General features: G+C 44.1%; 6 protein-coding genes across 6 annotated transcripts; 3 read left to right on the forward strand and 3 right to left on the reverse strand.

The window, feature by feature from the left end:
* Positions 1-2,201: 2,201 nt before the first annotated feature.
* On the forward strand, positions 2,202-5,065 carry CLUP02_16236 (uncharacterized protein; the record flags this gene model as incomplete). The annotated part of the gene is made up of 11 exons (XM_049295160.1): positions 2,202-2,879; positions 2,939-2,953; positions 3,033-3,201; positions 3,265-3,323; positions 3,382-3,671; positions 3,726-4,089; positions 4,150-4,479; positions 4,538-4,627; positions 4,686-4,770; positions 4,825-4,892; positions 4,955-5,065. The coding sequence occupies 11 exons, from the start codon at positions 2,202-2,204 to the stop codon at positions 5,063-5,065; spliced, it is 2,259 nt and encodes a 752-aa protein (XP_049152307.1).
* Positions 5,066-7,581: 2,516 nt separating this feature from the next.
* On the reverse strand, positions 7,582-10,143 carry CLUP02_16237 (uncharacterized protein; the record flags this gene model as incomplete). The annotated part of the gene is made up of 10 exons (XM_049295161.1): positions 7,582-7,679; positions 7,770-8,209; positions 8,268-8,485; positions 8,536-8,886; positions 8,944-8,994; positions 9,078-9,469; positions 9,583-9,665; positions 9,719-9,847; positions 9,966-10,050; positions 10,104-10,143. 10 exons carry the CDS (start codon positions 10,141-10,143, stop codon positions 7,582-7,584), a joined length of 1,887 nt encoding a protein of 628 aa, XP_049152308.1.
* Positions 10,144-10,207: 64 nt separating this feature from the next.
* On the forward strand, positions 10,208-13,959 carry CLUP02_16238 (uncharacterized protein; the record flags this gene model as incomplete). The annotated part of the gene is made up of 7 exons (XM_049295162.1): positions 10,208-10,373; positions 10,447-10,789; positions 10,828-10,870; positions 10,989-11,027; positions 11,089-11,181; positions 11,248-11,802; positions 11,848-13,959. The coding sequence occupies 7 exons, from the start codon at positions 10,208-10,210 to the stop codon at positions 13,957-13,959; spliced, it is 3,351 nt and encodes a 1,116-aa protein (XP_049152309.1).
* Positions 13,960-14,041: 82 nt separating this feature from the next.
* Positions 14,042-15,751, reverse strand: CLUP02_16239 (uncharacterized protein; the record flags this gene model as incomplete). Its single annotated transcript, XM_049295163.1, has 3 exons — positions 14,042-14,318; positions 14,392-15,018; positions 15,087-15,751. The coding sequence occupies 3 exons, from the start codon at positions 15,749-15,751 to the stop codon at positions 14,042-14,044; spliced, it is 1,569 nt and encodes a 522-aa protein (XP_049152310.1).
* Positions 15,752-15,836: 85 nt separating this feature from the next.
* CLUP02_16240 (uncharacterized protein) lies at positions 15,837-16,718 on the reverse strand (the record flags this gene model as incomplete). The annotated part of the gene is made up of 7 exons (XM_049295164.1): positions 15,837-15,903; positions 15,973-16,010; positions 16,216-16,238; positions 16,302-16,339; positions 16,375-16,410; positions 16,480-16,557; positions 16,639-16,718. The coding sequence occupies 7 exons, from the start codon at positions 16,716-16,718 to the stop codon at positions 15,837-15,839; spliced, it is 360 nt and encodes a 119-aa protein (XP_049152311.1).
* Positions 16,719-17,188: 470 nt separating this feature from the next.
* On the forward strand, positions 17,189-19,609 carry CLUP02_16241 (dipeptidyl-peptidase 3; the record flags this gene model as incomplete). Its single annotated transcript, XM_049295165.1, has 9 exons — positions 17,189-17,286; positions 17,337-17,532; positions 17,581-17,978; positions 18,072-18,358; positions 18,409-18,458; positions 18,517-18,952; positions 19,013-19,086; positions 19,144-19,167; positions 19,223-19,609. 9 exons carry the CDS (start codon positions 17,189-17,191, stop codon positions 19,607-19,609), a joined length of 1,950 nt encoding a protein of 649 aa, XP_049152312.1.
* Positions 19,610-20,685: the final 1,076 nt, after the last annotated feature.

A 20,685-nucleotide genomic window follows, 5' to 3' on the forward strand; every position in this document is an offset into this window, starting at 1 on the left:
AGTAAAGAGAGGGGTAATTAAATTTATTTAACTTAGCCCTAAATATAAGGATATAAAGATATTTACATCTCAATTCGTTAACAAGAGTAAAAATCTAGGACTTAACCTTATTAAAAAGTTTTATTTAGTTATATAAGGGTATAATAATAAAGAAAAAAAAGAGATCTTTATATAATTATTAATAATTTAAAAAACTAATTAACGTCTAATCCTCGCCCTAACCCTAACCCTAATCCGGGAAGGCTACGTCGTTTAGTTACGAAATATTACTTAAGTATATATATAATCGAGCTAACTTTTTATTATAAGGTTTTTATTTAATTACTAGCTCGGATCTATTATTTATACCCTAAGGGTATTATTCTATACGTCGTATAGTTATTATACGGTTTTATAAAATTTAGTACTTATTAATAAGTAATATATAATAAGTATTATTTAAAAATACTCTAAATAATAATATTTACGTTCGATCTATACTTACTAATCTCGATAAGAGAAAGCGGATTATTTAGTATTATTAGTATATAAACTAATAATATTATTAGATTATTAAATAAGACTATTAGTTAAAAAGAAAAACCGAGCTTAAGCGCACTAAGCTATTAGCTAAATTAAAATAATAACTATTAACTAACGAGCTACTTATTTTTAATAGCGGGATTATCTTATTAAAAGGTATTAATATAGTATTTAAATAGAAGAACTAAAGGAAGAAGCTTAAGTAAGTTAACCCCTCGGTATTAAATATTAAATAATAATTCGTTAAATAGCGAGCTCGAGGTACTTATATTATATTAATTTATTAACTAGAAGTAGCTTTTAATATATCGTTTATTACTTAATACTAAATAGATCCGTTATTTACTAACTACGCTATGCTAAACCGTTATATTAAATAGTAAATAGAATACTTAGACCGAGGGCTTATATTCGTACTATTAAATCTAATTATAGCTAAACTTTTTATCTTTATAAATAGGTTATTTATAAATAACGCTAATTATACCTTATAACTAGGTTATATTATTATTTTTATAAATAAAAAATAAATTAACAAGAGCTTTATAATTAATAATAATATTATTTATTATAGTTTTATAAAGAGTAAAAGGATTACTTAGAGCGTATTAGTATTAGAAGTTTATAAAATAGTTATAAGCGTTAATATTACTTATACTATTTTAATTACCCTAGACTTTATTACTAAATAACTCGACGTTCTAAAGATCTTTATTATAGTTTATATGGATTTATATTTACTATATAAATACCTTATTAAGCTAGGTATTATAAAAAAAAAGCGCTTTATAATAGATATTATAATACTTAGGTAATTATATAAACGCCGCGAGCTTTATAAGATTTATTAAATTAGTAGTAACGATAACTTAATTAATAAGTTTATAAAGAGTATACTAAATAAGTCCCTCGAACGATTCGTTAGTAAAGGAATTATTATAGTTAAAATAAAAAGATAGGTAATACGTAATTAAAATAGTAATATATTATAAATAGTAAGTTATTTAGCGAACGTATATACCTCTCGGGCTTTGGCTTAGAAAGAAACGTACGTATTTAGGGCATAATTAAACTAATAAAAAGCTCTTTTTTAATTACGTTAGATTTAACGATTTCCGAGGAGTTTAGGTATATAGATTATATATATTAGAGGATTAAGAAGTAATCAGAAGGAGGGGATACTAAAATTTCTATATAAATAATTATAACGGAAGTTATACTAAAATTTTAATATACGGCTTTAGGTATTTCTAAATAGGGGATTAACTATAAATTTTATTATTAGTTCTTATTAGTAGGGGACCTAGCCCCTATTCTAGCCTTTTTTATCATAAAAGTAAAAGATTACTAATATTAGATTACGAGGTAGAAAAGGGGCCCTATTAGGTAGTTAAGTAGGGGTGGTAGGTAGGCAGTCTGGGCCCGTGCAGACGGACCCTTCTACCTACCTATACCTACTGAGGGACCGCGGGCTCTGCCCACGATCTTCCCCTCCTACACACACGCAATAGACCTATACTAACCTATTGACCTAGTCGCGACCAAAAGGTCTGACCTGCTTACGTGTATACTAACAGGTACCGAATAGATTACTTTTTCAGAGGTTCCAGAAAGGTAAAGCGGCAGTCCCTCCTAGCATATTTAACGATTTTGACTGATCACAAGAAGACGCTACTCTTATGGATGAGATTCTTTGCTGGCTTGCATGTCGAAAAGAGCGGCACAATGTAGCCGTTACCATTCTCAAAGAACTGACTGCTCAAGATCAGACTGCAAATATCGACCAGAATGGCTGGACGTTGGCTCACTGGGCGATATATCATAGATTGCCTTCAGTACTTCTACGGTGCCCGCCTTTGACAGCCGGCGACAAATCTCGCGGCCAGGAGATTATTAGTCATCTAAAAACGTCGAGCAAAACAAAGGAGCCACAGCCTTTCGCAAGAGACAGTGCCAAGGAGGTAAAACAAGACAATCAAAGGACCAGGAATGAGCAAGGTTGTACAGAAACTCAGGATCGAGTCCTTGACGCGATGAGGGATATCCTTGACTTCATCGGCCTAGAGACAACCCTTAGAGCCAGGGAGCCCCTCAGAATCACCAAACCGACCAGCAGCAGAATCAAAGATTGCTTGAACGAGTTCCAGGCAAGCATTGTCGAAGTCCGACAAAACGAAAATGAGTTCAGCATGGGTGCTAGATTCAGGGGGGTCTACGATACCATTTATGATGAGAAGGAAAGTTTCACGACAATCAGAAACGCAATAGAACAGTTCCGAAAGTCGACTAAGGAGTGGGCTCCAAGCACCCAAGTGTCCGGGAAAGGCCTCACGTGGGTCCATCTTCCAGCAGCCAATGTAAGCCTGACAGATTATCGGAATTTTCCTTGGGATGAATGAAGCTAATCAAGTGAAAGATGGAATGGATGATGGTGAGATCACCGAATAAACTTTCTCTCATACGTTCTACACTTCATCCTACATTTCAAAACTAACAGTACTAATGAATAGGATACTATGAAGAAAATTTGTATTTCACATCCATCCCGACTCGAACACTGGGATGAGGTTGCTGCATTTTTGCGTGCAAGCTGGTCTCAGGTCCCAGACAAAACATCCCCATCACGATTCATGCGGCCTCAATACGTCATTCTGAATCATAAGGAGAAAACAGGCGAAAGTTAGTCCAAGTGCCTTTCCTCTTTGGATATTGCATCCATCTGATGTGGCCTCAATATTGCAGACAATGATACTTATTCTTTGGGAACTGGCAAGAATGGTGGACTGGCTTCCGCTCTTTACGTAAGACCAGTCAATAACAACATCGAATACTCTTGTAGACATCTGATGATGAAAACAGATGCCGTTTATCTTGGCCGACTATAAGCGACATGAAACAAACAACAATAGGAGAGACTTCCAAGACATTCTAAATGGCTATTACCAAAGCCGGGGCTCCGTCGTTCATGATGCACCTACACTGGACGAGCACTACTACCACTTTGCTGCAGATGAGGAGTCTCAAAGAGACCGAGGCCACAGGAACAAGAATCAAGTCTTCACCAAGTACCAGCAAGAAAATAAGACGGGTGAGCCATTGGGGCTCATCAGAATCAGCCAGTTATGGGCCTGGACGATTGAAGACGGCAAGTAACTTACAAGAGGTCAACTTTTTATCGCTAGTGCATAAAACTAATAACAAAGTATAGAATGGTTAATCACATCCGCTTCCTGTGCCGAAATCGACAACGAGAGAACAATTACGTTTATCAACTCTATCGTCGACCACCTTCGCACTCAAGTTGAAGAGGGTAGTCGTGAACGTGGCCCGAATTCTGCTGCAGAGCTGAGCAAATCCATTGCCGAGTACTGCGTTGGGACTTATGACAGACAAAAAGAGGTCCAGAAATCGAAGCTTGACAAGAAGAATGGAAATCAACAAAATCTCGCGATGGATGTCACGAAGGACAATGTGTCTACTGACATAAGCGGATCGACCACGAGGCATGAAGCCGAAACCAGCGAGATATCGATCCGCCAAACTTTTTCTAATTTCATCAACCGAATTGTTTGTGATGTCTAGCCTAATACACTTGACAAAAAGCAAATCAGCTAATCAACTTTATAGGGAAGACAAGAAGCCGACTTATATGGCCAGTTTTCCGGCTATACAAGGACTTTGAGGCAAGAGGAAGAGACTAGCAGTAGTCACGGCAACCCATTGACAACCGAGGAAGCAGACAAGAAGGCAGCCCAGCTTTTGTTCGAGATCAAAGATGTCCGTGACGAGTTGAACATACTCAGAACCGTTGCCGAATTTCAACGGAAGGTTCAGTCGCGCATGGATGGCAGAGAGCCTAACGCGATCAGCACTGTGTTGGATGCAGACCTAACAGCTGCATATGTCAGAAATGACATTGATGAAATGGACAAGCTTGCTGGGAGGATTAGAGATGCTGTGAGTTCATCATCCCAACACCAATTGAGATGAGCAAAGTACTGATGATTGATTTCAGTTGCATACCACCATCACACTTCACGAGAGTGAGATTTCTCTAGACCAGGGGAAAAGGGTGATGATGTTTACGGTGATTACTGCTTGGTTTGTAAGTCTTCTCAGTACTCAATCTCTCCCTGTTCAAGGAAATAACTAAGTCATTACAGTTGCCTGCTTCATTTCTCACCTCTTTGTTCGCCCTGGACGTGTCATCTTTTCTTCAAGCACCATTGTGGTCTTTACTCGTTACCCGTATGTGTCTATCATTGCACCTCTCCGCTCGGCATACTAACACCGCCTCCTTAGTGCTTGTGCCTTGTCTCGTCCTCGGGTTGACAGGAGGCTACATGTATTACGGGCGGCACATCAAAAATGTCGCGAGCAAACTACCTCACTCCTGGGAAACAACTCCAAAAGACGTCTCTCACAGTCAAAGGAAAGAGACAGGAAACCTCACAGTGGGCAGCGCATCAGCCGCCAATACAAGGCGAAACGGGCTTTGGCGATCTTTGCCCGGGGTGAGACATCGAGGAAGCAGAGGCCGTGAGAACGGCGTAGAAACTCAAGTCTGATACCGTCGAATGGGCAGCATTCCTTCGAAATCTCTCTATGGAATGATTATGTGTTTAGACCATGTCAATTAAGCTGGGTAAGTCGACCCACCCCCTTTTGGCCACCCCCCCCTTTTGGCCACCCTATCAAAACATAGTATCAAAACATTACTACTAACTATACTTAATTAATTAACTATTTTCTACTACTATAATAATATAATTATTATTCTCCCTAAGTAATTCGACCCCTACGAGTTAACTAGGACTAACTAAATAGTTATTAAAGTCCTCTTAAGCTCTTTATATATCTTAAATATTTACGAACTTAGTATTTAGGTTTATTAGTATATTCTTCTTTTTCTACGGCTTTAATTAGTTAACTTTAGCTTTTAGAACTTAAATATAGTACTAAAATATTACTAAATAGTAAGCCTACTTACTAAATACTTTTTTTACCTTTTTAAATAGTAGTTATTAAGTATTATAGTCTAGACTAAGCTTTATAAATAACTTTAACTAATCGCAGAGCTTACTAGCCTTTTTAAATATTAACTAGTTAATAATAAACGCCGCTAATACTTAGTTAATAGCTTTTCTAATATTACTAATTACTTACTTAGTATTTACGGTCTTTTTAGTTAGTATAACTAGGTTAAGTAGGACTATTAAATTAATAAGTAGTCTAGCTATATTAGGGGGATATAGTCTAGTTACTTTTTATTTATTTTATATATTTAATAATATTAAACTAACTAAACGAGCTTTTTAATAATAACTTAAGAAGTACTATTTTTTAATAATAATAGAATTATTTATTATATCCTCCATACTAAGCTCCTTCTTATACTTAGACTTAATAAGTTTAAAAATAGTTATATTTAACGGCTAGAGGATATAGGAAGTATATAATAATAAGAATAATAAATAAACGTTATTTTTATAGTATTCTTATATAAATTCTATTGTTATATAACTCTTATAACTATTTAGAACTAATAATCGAGGCTTATTAAGTATACTAAGCCCCTTAAAAGGGGGGGTCTTAGTTTATAATAAGAATACTATTTTTAACTATTTAAAGGTAGTCTTATTAGTCGTCTAGCTATTATTTATTATTATAAACTCCTAATTAGTATAAAGGTTAAGTTTAAGTAAAAACTACTACTACTATACCGATTTTCCTTTATATATAACTAGTAGTTTAATAGCTCGACTATTAATAAAAATATACTTAATTATAAATACTTAAATACGCAAACTAAGCTCTTTTTTTTATATTATTATAGTCTTTATTTTACTTAAAACTAGGCTATTAAATCCCTTACCCTCTAGGATATTAATTTTATTTATATTATACTTATTAGCCTATTTAATATTACTAATTTTTAATATATTAAGTAATCTAAATTATAATTTAATTATATTAATAATAGCCTTATTTAAACGCCTCGAATTAATAATACGACTTCTCTAGACCTTAATTAATAAGTTTTTTTTTAAAAAAGCGTTTATCTATCTCTTCTTAAGAGGATTTATATCTCCTTAGGATCTTAGAACTTATTTAGCGAATTTTATAAACTATTTATAAGTTAATATAATACTTAGATTATATTAAATACGAACTTATTAAGCTAGTTAGTCTTCTTATTATAAAAGAAGCCTTTAGAGGTTTATAAATATTATTACCCTCGTTTAATAACTTCTTTTATAGTTATAAAGAGTTAACTTTAGAACTTCGAACTTAATCGAGGCTTAATTAACTAAGAGACCTCTTTTAATAGCCTTAAGAGCCCGAATAACTTTATTTTTAATATACGAGATTATTATATCGATAAATAAGTATATAAAAAAGAATTATATTTAGATGATTTTTGTAATTATTATAATAGTTTGAAAACCGTGGGTAGGGTTTTAATGCGGTAGCTGGGATGGAGAAATGGGGTGGCCAAAAGGGGGTGGGTCGACTTAGATCACCGAGGGTAGCCGTGCCGCACAAGTTACTTAGGTAGGTAATACCTACTTACTACATTAGTATTAATATACTGGATGGAGAAACCATTGTTTTGGTCGGTGTGATGCGAGTTTGGCATCGATAGATGATTGAATCCAGTGAGTACCTATATTCGAAGTGCTTGTTAGAGAAGAGAAATTGCGGTCATAGTTTATCAAGTTTGGAAAGTCTGTACCAAGTGCTTCTAATGTTCCCTTCGTGGGTATTTGCAAGGGGCCAGGCATTCATCTGTATTACGATCGCTCTCTACCATAGACGATGTTATACGTGTGACAGGTCTAGTAAAGGACATAAGTAGGAAAGATCTAAGAAGCGGAATTCGTCCGAGACACCTGGAATTGACATATCAAAGCAGGTTCGATAGTCCTATTTACAATCTCTCCCTGGAAACTGCAGTCTCACTACTGGTTTCATTACCCGGATGTCCCTGTGCAAGAAGACCATTAGTTCATTGTACCATGACAAAAAAGCCGAAAGGAGCATTGAATCTACCTTGAGTCATTGGAGAAGCGCATGCCAGGTGTTGGCGATTCTGCTGTAAAGAAACTTAAGCCCGGACCATACCAGGTAGGGTGATTCGTGGGTAATAAGAACTTCTGGCCTTGTATATGTACAGTCAAAGTCAGCCAACCGGAGAATGCTTTTCGTCTCGAGCTAAATCCGCTGGGACGTGGAGTGATGCGCACTGAGTCTAACTTCCGCAAGATGATAGGCTGCACAAAATCTTCTCAGTTTCAATATGTTCCAGATGCCAAAAAGACATGACAGAAGAGGAGAATTCCCATCAACAAGTCCAAATGGAATTAGGAGCGGACCGAGCTGAATCGATAGCATCATGTCTACCACGAAGAAGTAGATCGAGGACCCGAACCCGAACCGGTTTGCAGTTTCTTTCGACTCCAAGAACAATCTATAAATGTGTCCCTGTCGATCTTCTGGGAGCAGGTTTGGGTCATTTATAGTTGTATAGAAACATCGTTTAATCTCGTCGAAGTGTGTGACATAGCTGCAAGGTTGTGCAGGTGATGATCTTGATTCGACATCGTCACCGCTCATCTGGCATTGATGATATGAAACCTCAATATCAACGGGTACTTCTTCAGCCTGGTTTCCGTTCATTTGAGAACTTTAGTCAGTACACGACCTGCAAAATTACCTTGGTTCCACGATCGCCAGGGACTTACCTGTGCGTATCTTTCCCACTGCCATCAGTGGCTGCACGAGCAGGAGAAGAGCCACGGTCTGACCGAATCCCATATCGGTGGACTCCGGGGTTAAGTCTGGAGATCTGGCGAAGCGACGTAGGATGGCCTGGCTCACCGCAAACGAAAAATTGAAAATCAGGCTTGGTTATGTCGAAAGGCGCGATGAGGAATAACGGACCCCTGGAATTGAACGTCGCCTGGAAATGTTTGCTATGTCGCAGATGCCAGCCACGCGCCTTGTCATTACTCCGTCATCAAAGGTTTTGACCGGAAACTTGTGAAATGGTCCTGGCCGATGACACTCGAGACGGAGCTTGGCATCAAAGAGAGCATCGCGCTTCTGATGGGCAGCGGCCTTCTCTTGGTCCATGTCCCAAGCCAAAGCCCCCTTATAAAGTAGAGAGGGACGGCCCATGAGGTTGAGCAATGGCGCAACGCCTCGCCGAGTTTGATCCTTCAGGTAGAAGTTTTGCAAGCGGAAAATGTAGCCGCTCCACAAGTACAGAAGAGGGATGAGTGGGTATTGGGCATATAGGACTGAGATCCCGCTCGATGGGTTTAAACATGCTGCAGATGCAGTACCCCCGCCGCCGTGGTGCTAGTCCATATCCGAGACCACAGCGGTCGTGTACGTCGAAGGAATGAGCACACGCACCATGGTAAATACTCGCAAATTAAAGAACCATCGACTTTGGGACTTGTATGTCTGTCTGAGGATGTCGAGGGTAGCCATGCGACGTAGAGCAGAGCAAGGCTAGACTTTGCGCCACGGAGAACTCAAATTGGGACAACTTGTCTTTGCCCAAGATGGTGGCGACAAGTACCGAAAATCGACCGTTCCATAGGGCAGACATATAAACATGGAAAGGCCGTCAGCTTTCCCGTATCTGATGACCAATCTATTTCGGCAGGAAGGGGAGAAGGGAAGTGACAGAAGATCAGAGAGCAACAAGGCCAGTATTTCGCAGTCTGAATGTAGATAGACGAAAAGTTGTAATTCACGTTCATGACCGACAAGACCTTCCGAAAGCGAGATAGAGTGTGATCCGAGTGGACTGCGAGACGAGAAGCCGCCGGTTTCAACCCAAAGAACGCCCCCTTGATGGCCATCATTCCCCCTTCGATCCTCCCAAAAAGATGGGATCTTCGGTTCCAAGCGCAAATCTGGGTCATCTCCCGCCCTGCCAACCAAAGTCTGACACCGAGATATCCGAAATTACATAAGATGGCAGCCAGTCTAAAGTTATGCGGCTCCTTGACGAGGTGCCATGATGAAACCGTATTTCTGGCTTACTGGTAGGACTGTAGGGGTAGTTCCCCAGATTCGGCTGGGCGTAACCCTGCAACCGACCGATCTTGAGACGTTTCAGCGAATGGCTGTGGTGGTGGGGTTTTCCTCTTTTTGGTTGTTGGCGACAGCGTCAGAGCACCCCTGCTTAGCCTTTGCTTGGGGGTTCGTCGTTTTGGGAGAGGGGTGCTGGACAAACTCGGCAAAAGCTGACACCAGGTCAAAACTCGTCTTTTCTTCTCCTGGCCCTCCTTGTTTGGGCCGGGGCCGCCTTCACCTCATCTTTTTCGTATGGCTGATCGGTATAGCCCGTTTTAAGGTCGCAGGTGTGAGGGGTGGTTTGAAGGCGGTGCGACGTGTCGCATCAAGCTTAATTTCCCTTGCCAGACTCAGTTTCTCCAGTTTGCAGCCTGGGTGCCGCAGTCTGGCGGTGTCGCTGGCTTTGATTTAAAGACGACTCGATGGCCTCGACTTCTGTGTCTCACTTGTTTTGAGAATCATCCCATTCGCTCACTCGACTTTCCAACTTGCAAACCTTCTCTTCGTTCGGCTGGTCCCTTGTTTCATTTAAACTGTTCATATAACTTAACTTTTCAATTCTTCACCCGACCTTTTCGCCTCCTCAGCAAATATGAAGTTCACCGCGGCTCTTTCCCTGGCCCTTGCCACCTTCGTGGCCGCCATGCCCGCCGAAGATCTGTCTAAGCGCCAGGCCATCAAGAAGGGCGGCAGCACTCTCGTCTTCAAGGAGCAGGGTGGCGTACCCGGAAACGAGTGCCTCACTTTCCGCAACAACGGTATGACTCTCTGGGATTGAACAATTCCCACGTTATCTGAGGCGACCCCACACTAACACGTATTATCTGCTAGGCGAGATCGTCAACGCTGCCTGTGTCAACACCGCTGCGGACAGACAGATCACCCCCTCGACCCAGGGCGGCAACAACGTTCTTCTCGTCCAGCGTTCTTTCACTGCCGGCTTCAGACCTGACTTGGTGAACAAGCAGGCTTGCGTCGGCTTTAACGGCACCGCTTTTCGGGCCGAGGACTGCGCTTCGAAGAATGTTGAGTTTGTGGCCCAGTCTGGCAACCAGCTTGTTGCCTCTGGCGGCGCCTGCTTGAACGGTCACGATAATAAGGCACAGGTGACTGTGTCTGCACAAGGACAGGGCTGTGCCGAGTTCACCACCACCTCTGTCAAGGCTACTGCCCCGTAAGAGGCGAAGTCTCACAGAGCACTACTCAGGGCAGACAGCTCATCTATACCATGAGTTCACTGTGTGTCTTTCACGGAGTACAGAGGGAGGGGGAGTACTTAAGTAATACTGGGAAAAGATATCAAAATTAATAAACGTCCAGAAATGACATCGAACTTAGAAACCATGTGATTGATCCATGCTGCATTGCCTGAGGGCTACTACCAGGTAGTTGGGTTGCAGATTGCGGAATCAGTTCGCATATCATTCAATGTTGCTATCATGTAGGCAGACTATCAGGCGGAGTTAGACGTAGGATGTAAGCAGGCTCTGCACATATCCACGTCATTGTACATGGCCATCGACCATAGCCTGCTTATTGCATAGAAGCTACCTCCACGTCATAAGTGTCCGCCCGACTTCATCATGGTCCCAGCTCCTTTCGCCAACAACTCTCGCGCAGAATTTCTAGTAGATGTCAGCCGCGGACATGTCGCGCTGGCACGAGACCAATTGCGATCTCCCTCGTGTTGAGGTCGAAGATGGAATCCCCGTCTGTCGGGCGTGTCATCGAACGGCCCAAGCGGTCGAGCCAACAGCAGACGATGTCACGGCCGGTTCAATCCCGGCCATTCCTCCCAATCAGGCAACAGGTATGATGAACCTGTGGTGGCCTCATTCTGTTCCGTATAGGCTTCCGCCAGATGTTGTCAACAGCCACTTCAACAAGTCGGACAAGAGCCAAGAAGTCAGCGAAGTAGCAGAAAGTCTTTGCATTCAAAGGAGACCAACCGGAAAAAATGCCGAAGAAAAACACACTATTCCAGCACTTCATCCATCACCCATCTATCCGAAGACAATCCGATCAGAAGAATTCCGCCTGATCAATTTCCCGGCTGCCGAAACTTGCGATGGTCTTGTACACCTGGACCTTGAAGTTCACGCCTTTGACAATTGCCCCGAATACGAGGCAGTGTCGTATACCTGGGCCGGAGAGGACGATGATGGTGCTTTGAAGCATCCCGTTTACGTCGGTTCCCATTGGGATATCTTATAGCAGACGAAAAATTGCTAGGAGATGCTTCGCTTCGTGCGACCCAAGCGAGGCTTACGAATGCTGTGGGTCGATGCCATTTGCATCAATCAGGCCAATGTCGCCGAGCGTAACGGCCAGGTTGCGAACATGGCGCGAATCTACTCAGAATGCGTTCGTTGTGTCGTGTACCTCGGACCCGATATCGCTATACGCCCTGATGAGGACTACCCTCGACGAAGACGACTCCATGAACTAGAAATGGGCTTAACAGTACCTAAGTTTCCTACGCATTCGACAGTGCCCCAGCCTATGTTAAGACTAAAAGCTATACTTGGGCGCAAATACTTCTCTCGCGTCTGGGTAGTACAAGAGCTACTCCTCTCACACAACGTCGTTATTCGTATTGGTGACGTTGACTTCTGGATCGACCCAATTGGTGCGTCTTATTTTTCAATGAAGGCCTCCAGTTGGAAATGGGAAAAAACATACGCTCCCTGGGCTCAGCATCTGACACAGGGTCAACCTATGTCGAAAGACCTCACTGAGCTCTTATTACTCACTTCAAAGTCACACTCTACTGATCCTCGCGACCGCGTATTTGGTGTATTTGGAATTTTGCCTAAATCTGGGGACCATTCAACTCGGCGTTACGCAGGTACACCGTTGCTGTCGGAGAATGGCCTAAAAGCCGACTACTCGTTATCAGCAAATCAAGTTTTCATCGGCACTTTCGCATACTCCTTGTTGGTCCTCAAGAAACTAGAGGTGTTATACCAGGCCTGTGGGCTCACAGGCCGTGCCCGAGACTATCCCTCCTGGGCCCCAGACTGGAGATGCAAGGACTGGAATGCTATCTTCAGCCCTCCCAGAACCGTTGGCAGACTGAAGCACATCTGTGAGATAATCTCGAGGGAAAGTCCCACATATCAAGTCAAAAGCACAGCGTCCGAGTCATTGGGCTCTGGAATTGATTGGATTGAGGCAAACAAATCATGGCACCAAGGAGCCTTTGTCAATAGTGCCACGGGAGCCTTGAATGTGAATCTAACGCAATTCTTCACCTTCAAGACTAGACCGATTCGTATTGCCCGAATGCAGGCCTATCACATCTTCGTCATGCAACCTGAAGGCGCCAACGCAGCCTACATCCTATCAGAGTTTCGCCTCGACAAGCTCATGGGTCTCGGAAACGAGAAAATGTTTGTCTTGAATGCGAGCGAGACTGACAAGATTTTCCTCGTCCTACAGCCCATAGGAAATTCAAAGACAGATTTTGCGCTCGTTGCGTCCTGTCCATATGCCTTCATTGGGCAACCTGGCCATCTAGATTCATCTGAAAAAAGACATGGCCCATCCTCCAGTGGCTGGAATCTCCTCAAAGTTCTTCAATCAAGCCTCTTCGACTCTCTCAGGAGACTTCAAGAAATTTGCCTTGAAAATATCGTGGATAGTCACGATCACGGTGGTGAAGTGAGAAGGCGTTTGCTCCCCCATGCACGATTTTACCGTGATCTGGTACCTCTATACCTCAGACTGGTTGCTGATGATCAACCTGGCGTGACTCGGTCTGAAACCACAGCTGAGTTCTACCTTCGGTGGCTGACGGACCGGTATGTGCCCCGGGTGGAGGGAGAATCTGTGATATTCAAGTTCAGCATGCGTGAGTGGATAAGAAGCCACGAGGTGACGGGAAATGCGCCAGATAGTCGGACCCAGCAGGCTGTAGATTGGTACCTCTCTACAGTTCGATTGGAATGGAATGGCTCGAAGGTTGTTCCCGAGAACTATCAAAATCCATGGGAATTTCGGGTTGCAGGTCAAGGTTGGAAACCAGCTCTGATGACTCAATGGGACTTGGAGAGACATCATAACCGATACTCGAAATCGTTACTGGCAGAGTGGGTTGAAGTACGATGCCCAATTTCCAACTTTGAAGACTGGATCTCGATAAACAGAAAGTCATCACTGTACCATCTCCTTTCGGCAATCCACAGGGCTTCAAGGGAAACAGGGGAAGGTCTTTCGGATCTTATTTCAAGAAAGCCGAAAGAAAGTGATCGCTATGTGGGCTGTATATCGAGGTCAGAGGACATGGAACTTTGGAATGAGCTAGGAATCTATGATAGCACGTACATGGTCAGTATCTCGTGATGGAAGTTTTCTCATACAGAGTTGTATTTTTGATCTACATTCAATTTGGAAAGACGTCTCCCATGGTGAGATATCTACCGGTCTAATGGCCTAACGCTGCAAGCCTTGCAATCTCATCAGCTGCAACATCACGTCCTGGGCGACTTATAGTTCTCTGAATCTTCTTTGCGTTCTGACTCATCAATAAGCTGGCAGAGCCGCCGTCGACTAGTTTCAGAAAAGCGCTGCTGAGTTCGCTGAGCGAGAAAGCAGGAGCAGATTGCCTGTTGCCCCAAACTCCGATATCAATCGCTTCTACACGTGCAGCGTAGTTATAGAGATCTAACCAGGCAGGAAGGATGAGCTGCGGTACTCCGGTACTAAAAGGCCAAGGATCAGTAAGATACATGTTGTAACAGCACATGTGCACGACGCAACTGAGCCGAGGCTTACCTAATAGCTTCGTGATAACAGTTCGCACCACCGTGATGGACAGAGGCAACAATGTTCCCCGTCTCCAGCAATGCAGTCGGGTCAACCGTCAACCACTTTGAGACCCTGAGTCGATCGTTTCTGATGAACACGTCGACCAGAGGTTTCCAGTCCTCGTCCTTGAGACTGGCGGCTCTATTGAGCTTCCACAAAACCTGAACATCCGTACGCTCCATGACGACCTTCAATGCACCAGCCATATCTTGAGCTATCCCTATGTCGTATTCGAACAAACTACCTAGATTGACGAGGACGGTCGGTGCCTTAGCCAACCAGGCGGCCAGTTCGGGATCTTGCTCTTCTGCCGAGGTACCCGAGATGACAATGGGCCCTGTAGTAGTGACATTGGCGGGAAGGAAATCGAGAGGAATGGCCGCCGCCGGGGTGTGTTGGGTAATGAATGCGCCTTTTCCAGGCTGATGGATATTAAAGAAGTTGATTGGGTCTTTTAGTCCATGACTGGCAAGAAATTTACGTTTCTCGTTGAGCTCTGCATTAAACATCATTGTCCATGCGAAACTTCCCATCTGGTAAATGTTCGTAGGGATATCTCGCCAAGGAACGGGGAACTCGTGACCAGAGCCAACCCTAGAGAACATGTCAGTCTGCACTGCTGTGCTGTGAGGTCGGAGATCATAGACTGAATGTCGGCTTACGCTGGGAACTTCCAAAATCCCTTCAGCCATGGCTGATCCCCGGCGAAGCAGTCAGCTAGGACGTTCGGTGATAAAATTGCGTGCAGGCGCCCGTCTCCCCGTGTTGCATCCATCCCTGGTCGGTGAAACATGTCAAGTACCACGATCGCAGGATCAATATTTCTGATATGATCCCTTATGCTCTCGTATATCAGGAGATGATCTTCCCCAGACCATGGCGAGATGAATTGCGCCATATCTTCATTCAGACCCGTCAGCCCTGCGATCCCGGGCGGCTGCATCCAGCTCAATGAGGAATTCCGCCCAGACGCCTCCTGGAAGTTCGGGCCTGGTAGGTCATGGAATACAACAGAACGGGCTTGCGGTGTCTTTCTGCGTGCGTAGGTAGTTATCCTGTCGATCTTGGGCTTGATTTTGGACCATGACGCGAAGTGAATAGTGATATCTGGGTGGCGTTCGAGAAGAGAGTAAACAGTTGCGACGTGGACATTCGAAAGACCGTGTTCAATGTTGGTGATGAAGAGAATGGTATTGTTCTTTCCGATGACGGGAGTGAATTGTTCACTTTGAGCTCCTAGACCACGGCGAAAGGATATAACCGCAGCGATGAGGCCCACGATACATGCGAAGAAGGGTTTGGCGCGTTTGAAAGCAGTGGCTGCCATGTTGACACCGTACGAAGGGTCTTTCAGAATAAAGTTCAAGGCAAAAGGGCGCGAACAAGGCGAAGGAAACCGGGATCCTGTGCTCTTATGTAGCGGAGCCGAGACCAGTTCCAAACATCGCTCGATCAGGGTTTGAAGCAACAATCAGCCCTCTTTGGCATTGTACATGCTCGTAAATGTTAATAAGACATTACGGTCTCTTGCAGGCGCCGTCAGCTTACATGTAAAGGCCTGAGTGGATAACGCATCCGATTTCGCGCTGTATATGTGTTGTCGGCTTATTGTGGACACTTACCAGGTCACAATCGGTGTGACGAACCGATAACTCGCCTTACGTGAGATCTTACCGTTAGATTTACGGCCCTTACATGCTTGCTGCCAAGATATCAGCCCATTCAAAGACAGCAAGTCCCGATTGATAAGATCAGCAGGTTATCCACGAAGGAATGCCTACTCGCACCAACCTTCCCAATGTAGATTCTAAGGTCTGACGCGACATGAAGGCAAGATGACATATGCCACGCATTAGCGACAGAAAGAAAGAACTCACCAATCTTCCGCACAGACTCTGAAACAATTTCTTTCCGGCTGGGATGAGTAGGCTTGAGTACTCGGTGACTTACAGGGAGTTATGGGCAACGCTCCTCATGAGATATGCTCTTGACTCAGGGTTCCCTCAGAACATGAAATAAGAGGCTTGAAACAATTGACAGTATCCACATGCAGACTCGAATACGCATCCTAGGTCGTCTTGTCCTGCCCCGATCAGATGAACAAATTTCGTGCCTATACCATTGTCATAATTCCTGAACAGAACATTCCGTCGATAATACAGGCGACTTGCACATTCGGAACCACTTAATAATACTATTTGAGGTGACACGCACTTGTCAACCAGCAAGGTATCCTTCCATGTACAAGAGGTCATTCGTGATTGCACGGCGCCAGAACGACAAGAAAAATGCATCATGAAGAAATTTGTCCAAGCAGATAAGTACATTGTTAAGTGCCTTTTGTGTCGTTGTGATCTTATTGTGATTGGGCTGCTTGATTGGGGCACGGAAACCGCAACTTTCCGATGATCGAGATTAGCGCCCTCTGCCCTTGCCCGTCAACCCGGCGCGGAACAAACCAACATTCAACCAACCCAACCAACAAACAACAAGGTCATATCCGGACACCATTGATCTTTCAGACTATTATTGGCATTTACGCGAGCCCAATCAGCTCTGCAGTATATAGATAAACGCATCTCCCTAGTGGTACGACAGTCGCTGCGGGGCCGCCTACCCAAACAAGCACCCCGCACCTGGCAATGATAAAAGCACTCAGTCTTATGGAGAGAGTCTTTAATTTTTCCTCATATGCAGATATAACCCAAGCTTTTCAAAGTTTTCGGGGCATTGAGCACAGATTCTGCCTTCGTTGTGAGCTATCATGGAGGTTCAGTCCGTCCAGGTCTTTCGATTGGACGTCAGGTCGCAATTTGAAGGCTTGAGCAAGTCGCAGCAGAGATATGCCCATCATATGGCACGGTAAGTGATGGCATGAAAGAGACACGACTGCTTCGCTGACACTCAAGAAGTGCAGCATGGCACGGGGCGAGAATTGTTTTACGACAAACCTCGCCAGAATCGCTGACAATATTTGACTTCATCCTCGAGCTTCACGCGGCGTGGAATGGCGGTTGGGATCAACTTGCTGATGAGATTGGAATCAAAGAGACGCACCAATTCCTCACTTACGCGGCAGCCTTTTTGTCCAACTTAGGCAACTACTATGTTTGTCGTCGCAAAATTCAGTTGAGTCGATTCCGCTAACTATTCTAGGGATCCGGCGACCAGAAGTTCATCCCCGCCATCCCTGGGACCGTCTTCGCAAAGATTGCAACCAAGTCTGACAGACTTCAGGCTTTCTATAGCTCGTTTGCTGACGCTATCTATTCATCACCGCCCTTCAGCCTTGGATATCCGGGAGAGACCACTCAAAGCACTTACTACCCGGGAAACCATATCACCAAAGAGGAAATCGCAATGGTCTCTCAAGTCTTGGAACAAAAGTCCATTCTCCCAGAGAACACCAGATTGAGAAAACTAGACGGAGATGCCGGATTTGAATTGCAGATCGCTTCTTCCGATGACGGAAGTCTTGGTGTTTTGCCGTTGTCTGATGGGAGAAGCAGCGTCAAGCTCGTGATGGGAGACCATGCAGCTGAGCTGGAGAAAATGTGCGTCGAGTTAACACATGCGGCGAAATTCGCATCCAACGAGCTCCAGAAAGTTTTCATCAAAGAGTACGTCGAGAGCTTCAGGACCTGAAGTCTCGCCAAGTATCGAGAATCACTGCGAAACTGGGTGAAGGATAAGGCGCCGGAGATCGAAAACATCTTCGGCTTCGTTGAGCCGTACAGAGATCCACATGGAATACGAGCTGAGTTTGAGGGTCTTGTTGCGATCGCGGACGCCGCAGAAACAAGGAAACTGACAAGACTGAACGAGAATTCGACACAATTCATTCGGAAGCTACCTTGGGCCAGTCCCGAAAACGACGGAAAGGGGGTATTTGAGAAGTCTTTGTTTGACCCACCTGATCTCTCAAGCATACACAGTAAGTTCCTGCGGAAATTAAGGGAACATCAACTTGCTGACATTCCAAAGCGCTGGCATATTGCTCCAGTATCATATTTCCGGGAATCAACCTACCCAACGTACGCTTTTCCAAATTCCAGCTTGGTCAGCTATCGGCACGAGCTAACTTAGTGATAGTACAACGATATTAGGCAAGAGACAGGATTCAAGAATGTCATCATTGCTAATCGCATGGTTGCGGAGAGTAAGGCACAGGGTTACCCATTCATCGAAGACTCCGAAGAAGCCGCATTCCGCAGAGCTAAGTTCCCAACCTACTATTGGTGGGTTGTTCTGCACGAGCTTCTTGGACATGGCACAGGCCGGATGATGGTTGAAACGACAGAAGGGGACTACAACTTCGACATTCAGAACCCGCCCATTAATCCTCTCGATGATAACCCAATCAAATCCTGGTATAAGCCTGGACAGACTTGGACCGGTCAATTTGGAGATCTCGCCACAACAGTTGATGAGTGCAGAGCAGAGCTAGTTGGGGCGTACCTGATGGATGACAAAGATCTTCTGAGAGTTCTTGGATTTACAGATGCCACAGACGTGACAGCTGACGATAGTGAGAAGCCATTGGCAATGTTTGGCACCATTCAAAATGCTGACGTGCACGGTTGAATAGTCGCGTACAACATGTACCAGCAATTGGGTGTGGATGGTCTGCGTGGTCTTGCCAACTACAATGTCGATAGCAAGGTAGGGTTGAAAGAACATATCTATCAAGTTGAAGTATTCGCTGACATCTTATCATAGCGCTGGGGTCAAGCCCATAGTCGAGTAAGCACAAGCCGCAGGTATTTAATGCGAATACTACATACTGACAAAGTGACAGGCACACTTCGCAATTCTGAACTGGCTACTTAAGGACGGCGGGGACTGTGTGGAAATTGAACATGACAAAACTGCTGGAAATTTGACCGTCAGAGTCAATAGAGCAAAGGTTTCCACTCATGGAAAGCCAGCACTGGGCAGGATGCTCTTACGTCTGCACATGTACCGGTGCACAGCAGATGTCCAGGCATGTCGAGTTTACTACGAGATGCTTACGAGATTGACTCAGAAGCATCTGGAATGGCGGAAGGTCGTGGTGGCTAGTAAGCCACCGCCACTTGTGTTTGTTCATGCCAATACGTCTCTGGAAGAGAATGAGGTTACTTTGAGAGAGTACGAGCCCACAGTTGAAGGTCTAATAAAGAGCTGGGCTGAGCGCCGTATCTAAATTGGAACCAAGTCTTAGGGCTTCGCAGGCATTGTTAAATGATTGTAATGGTTACATGTATCAAAGAGCCTGGACCCCATACAATCTGAAGTCTTGGAAGCCGATAACAGTCTTGATGTCCCGAATGAAATCAGTGTTAAGAAAGTCAAATCAACTTGTAGAGTCACGATGGCTCTGCTGAAGACGGAAAAAGGTTTCCTTTTTTCTTTCTTTTCTTCTTCTTGATGAATAGTTGTAAAGTGGAGGTAGCCTACTTCTCAAATTAAGAAGGCCCTTCGTTCAAACACACTCAGGAAGAGTGTAGCTTCCTGGCCTCAACTGCAATTCTAGTTGGAAGGAGGCACAGTCCTTGACGAGGAAGCATTTTGGCACGGAACTATCTTGCTCTAGTCACGCAAACTAATTTCGGCCGCAAAGGAAACATATATTACACTAACATAGAGTCCTAATCTAGTTGAAGAAATGGCGACGCGTGAAAGTCTACTGATCATGTCAACATTGCCATTTGACGTGGTGTTCGGCCTGGCACCCTGCGCGTAAAGTCGTCTAAAGTTCGTGCATGTACAGTTCAAGGAACGAGTGCCTCCTCTGACGCATTTTTAATAAGATCACCCATGATTGAAAAAAGAAGACGAAAGGAAGAGAAAGCCACAAGAAGAAGGGTTATGAGAAAACATCAGTTCATAGTACAGGTGTAGCGATGAAAGGTAGGATCTTATCCCCCGTCATATAGGTACCCTGTGGCTGCACTCTCAACGAGAGTGAATCTTCGAGGTAGAAGTATGCGCGGCAAAAAACGTACAAGGCACAGAAGATGGTCGTTGGGATAACAACTCGGAGCGGAACTGCCATGTCTGGGTTCTGATCGGGAGAGATGTTTCGCCACTTTCCGATCCATATATGAGCGCTGCGCCCCCATGCTTTAGCCTGTACATGCAACTTGATATTGGGCGCGCTGCTGCTATGAATCTGATGTCTCTGAGATCGAGCGTCTTCTGTTGCAATGGAGGTACATGTAGGCAGCGCTGCGTATTCCTTATCGTTGCTTTGGCTTTGGTGTCTCTGGGATTCGGGAT

Source organism: Colletotrichum lupini, chromosome 9 (assembly GCF_023278565.1).
Source record: "Colletotrichum lupini chromosome 9, complete sequence".
Taxonomy (NCBI): domain Eukaryota; kingdom Fungi; phylum Ascomycota; class Sordariomycetes; order Glomerellales; family Glomerellaceae; genus Colletotrichum; species Colletotrichum lupini.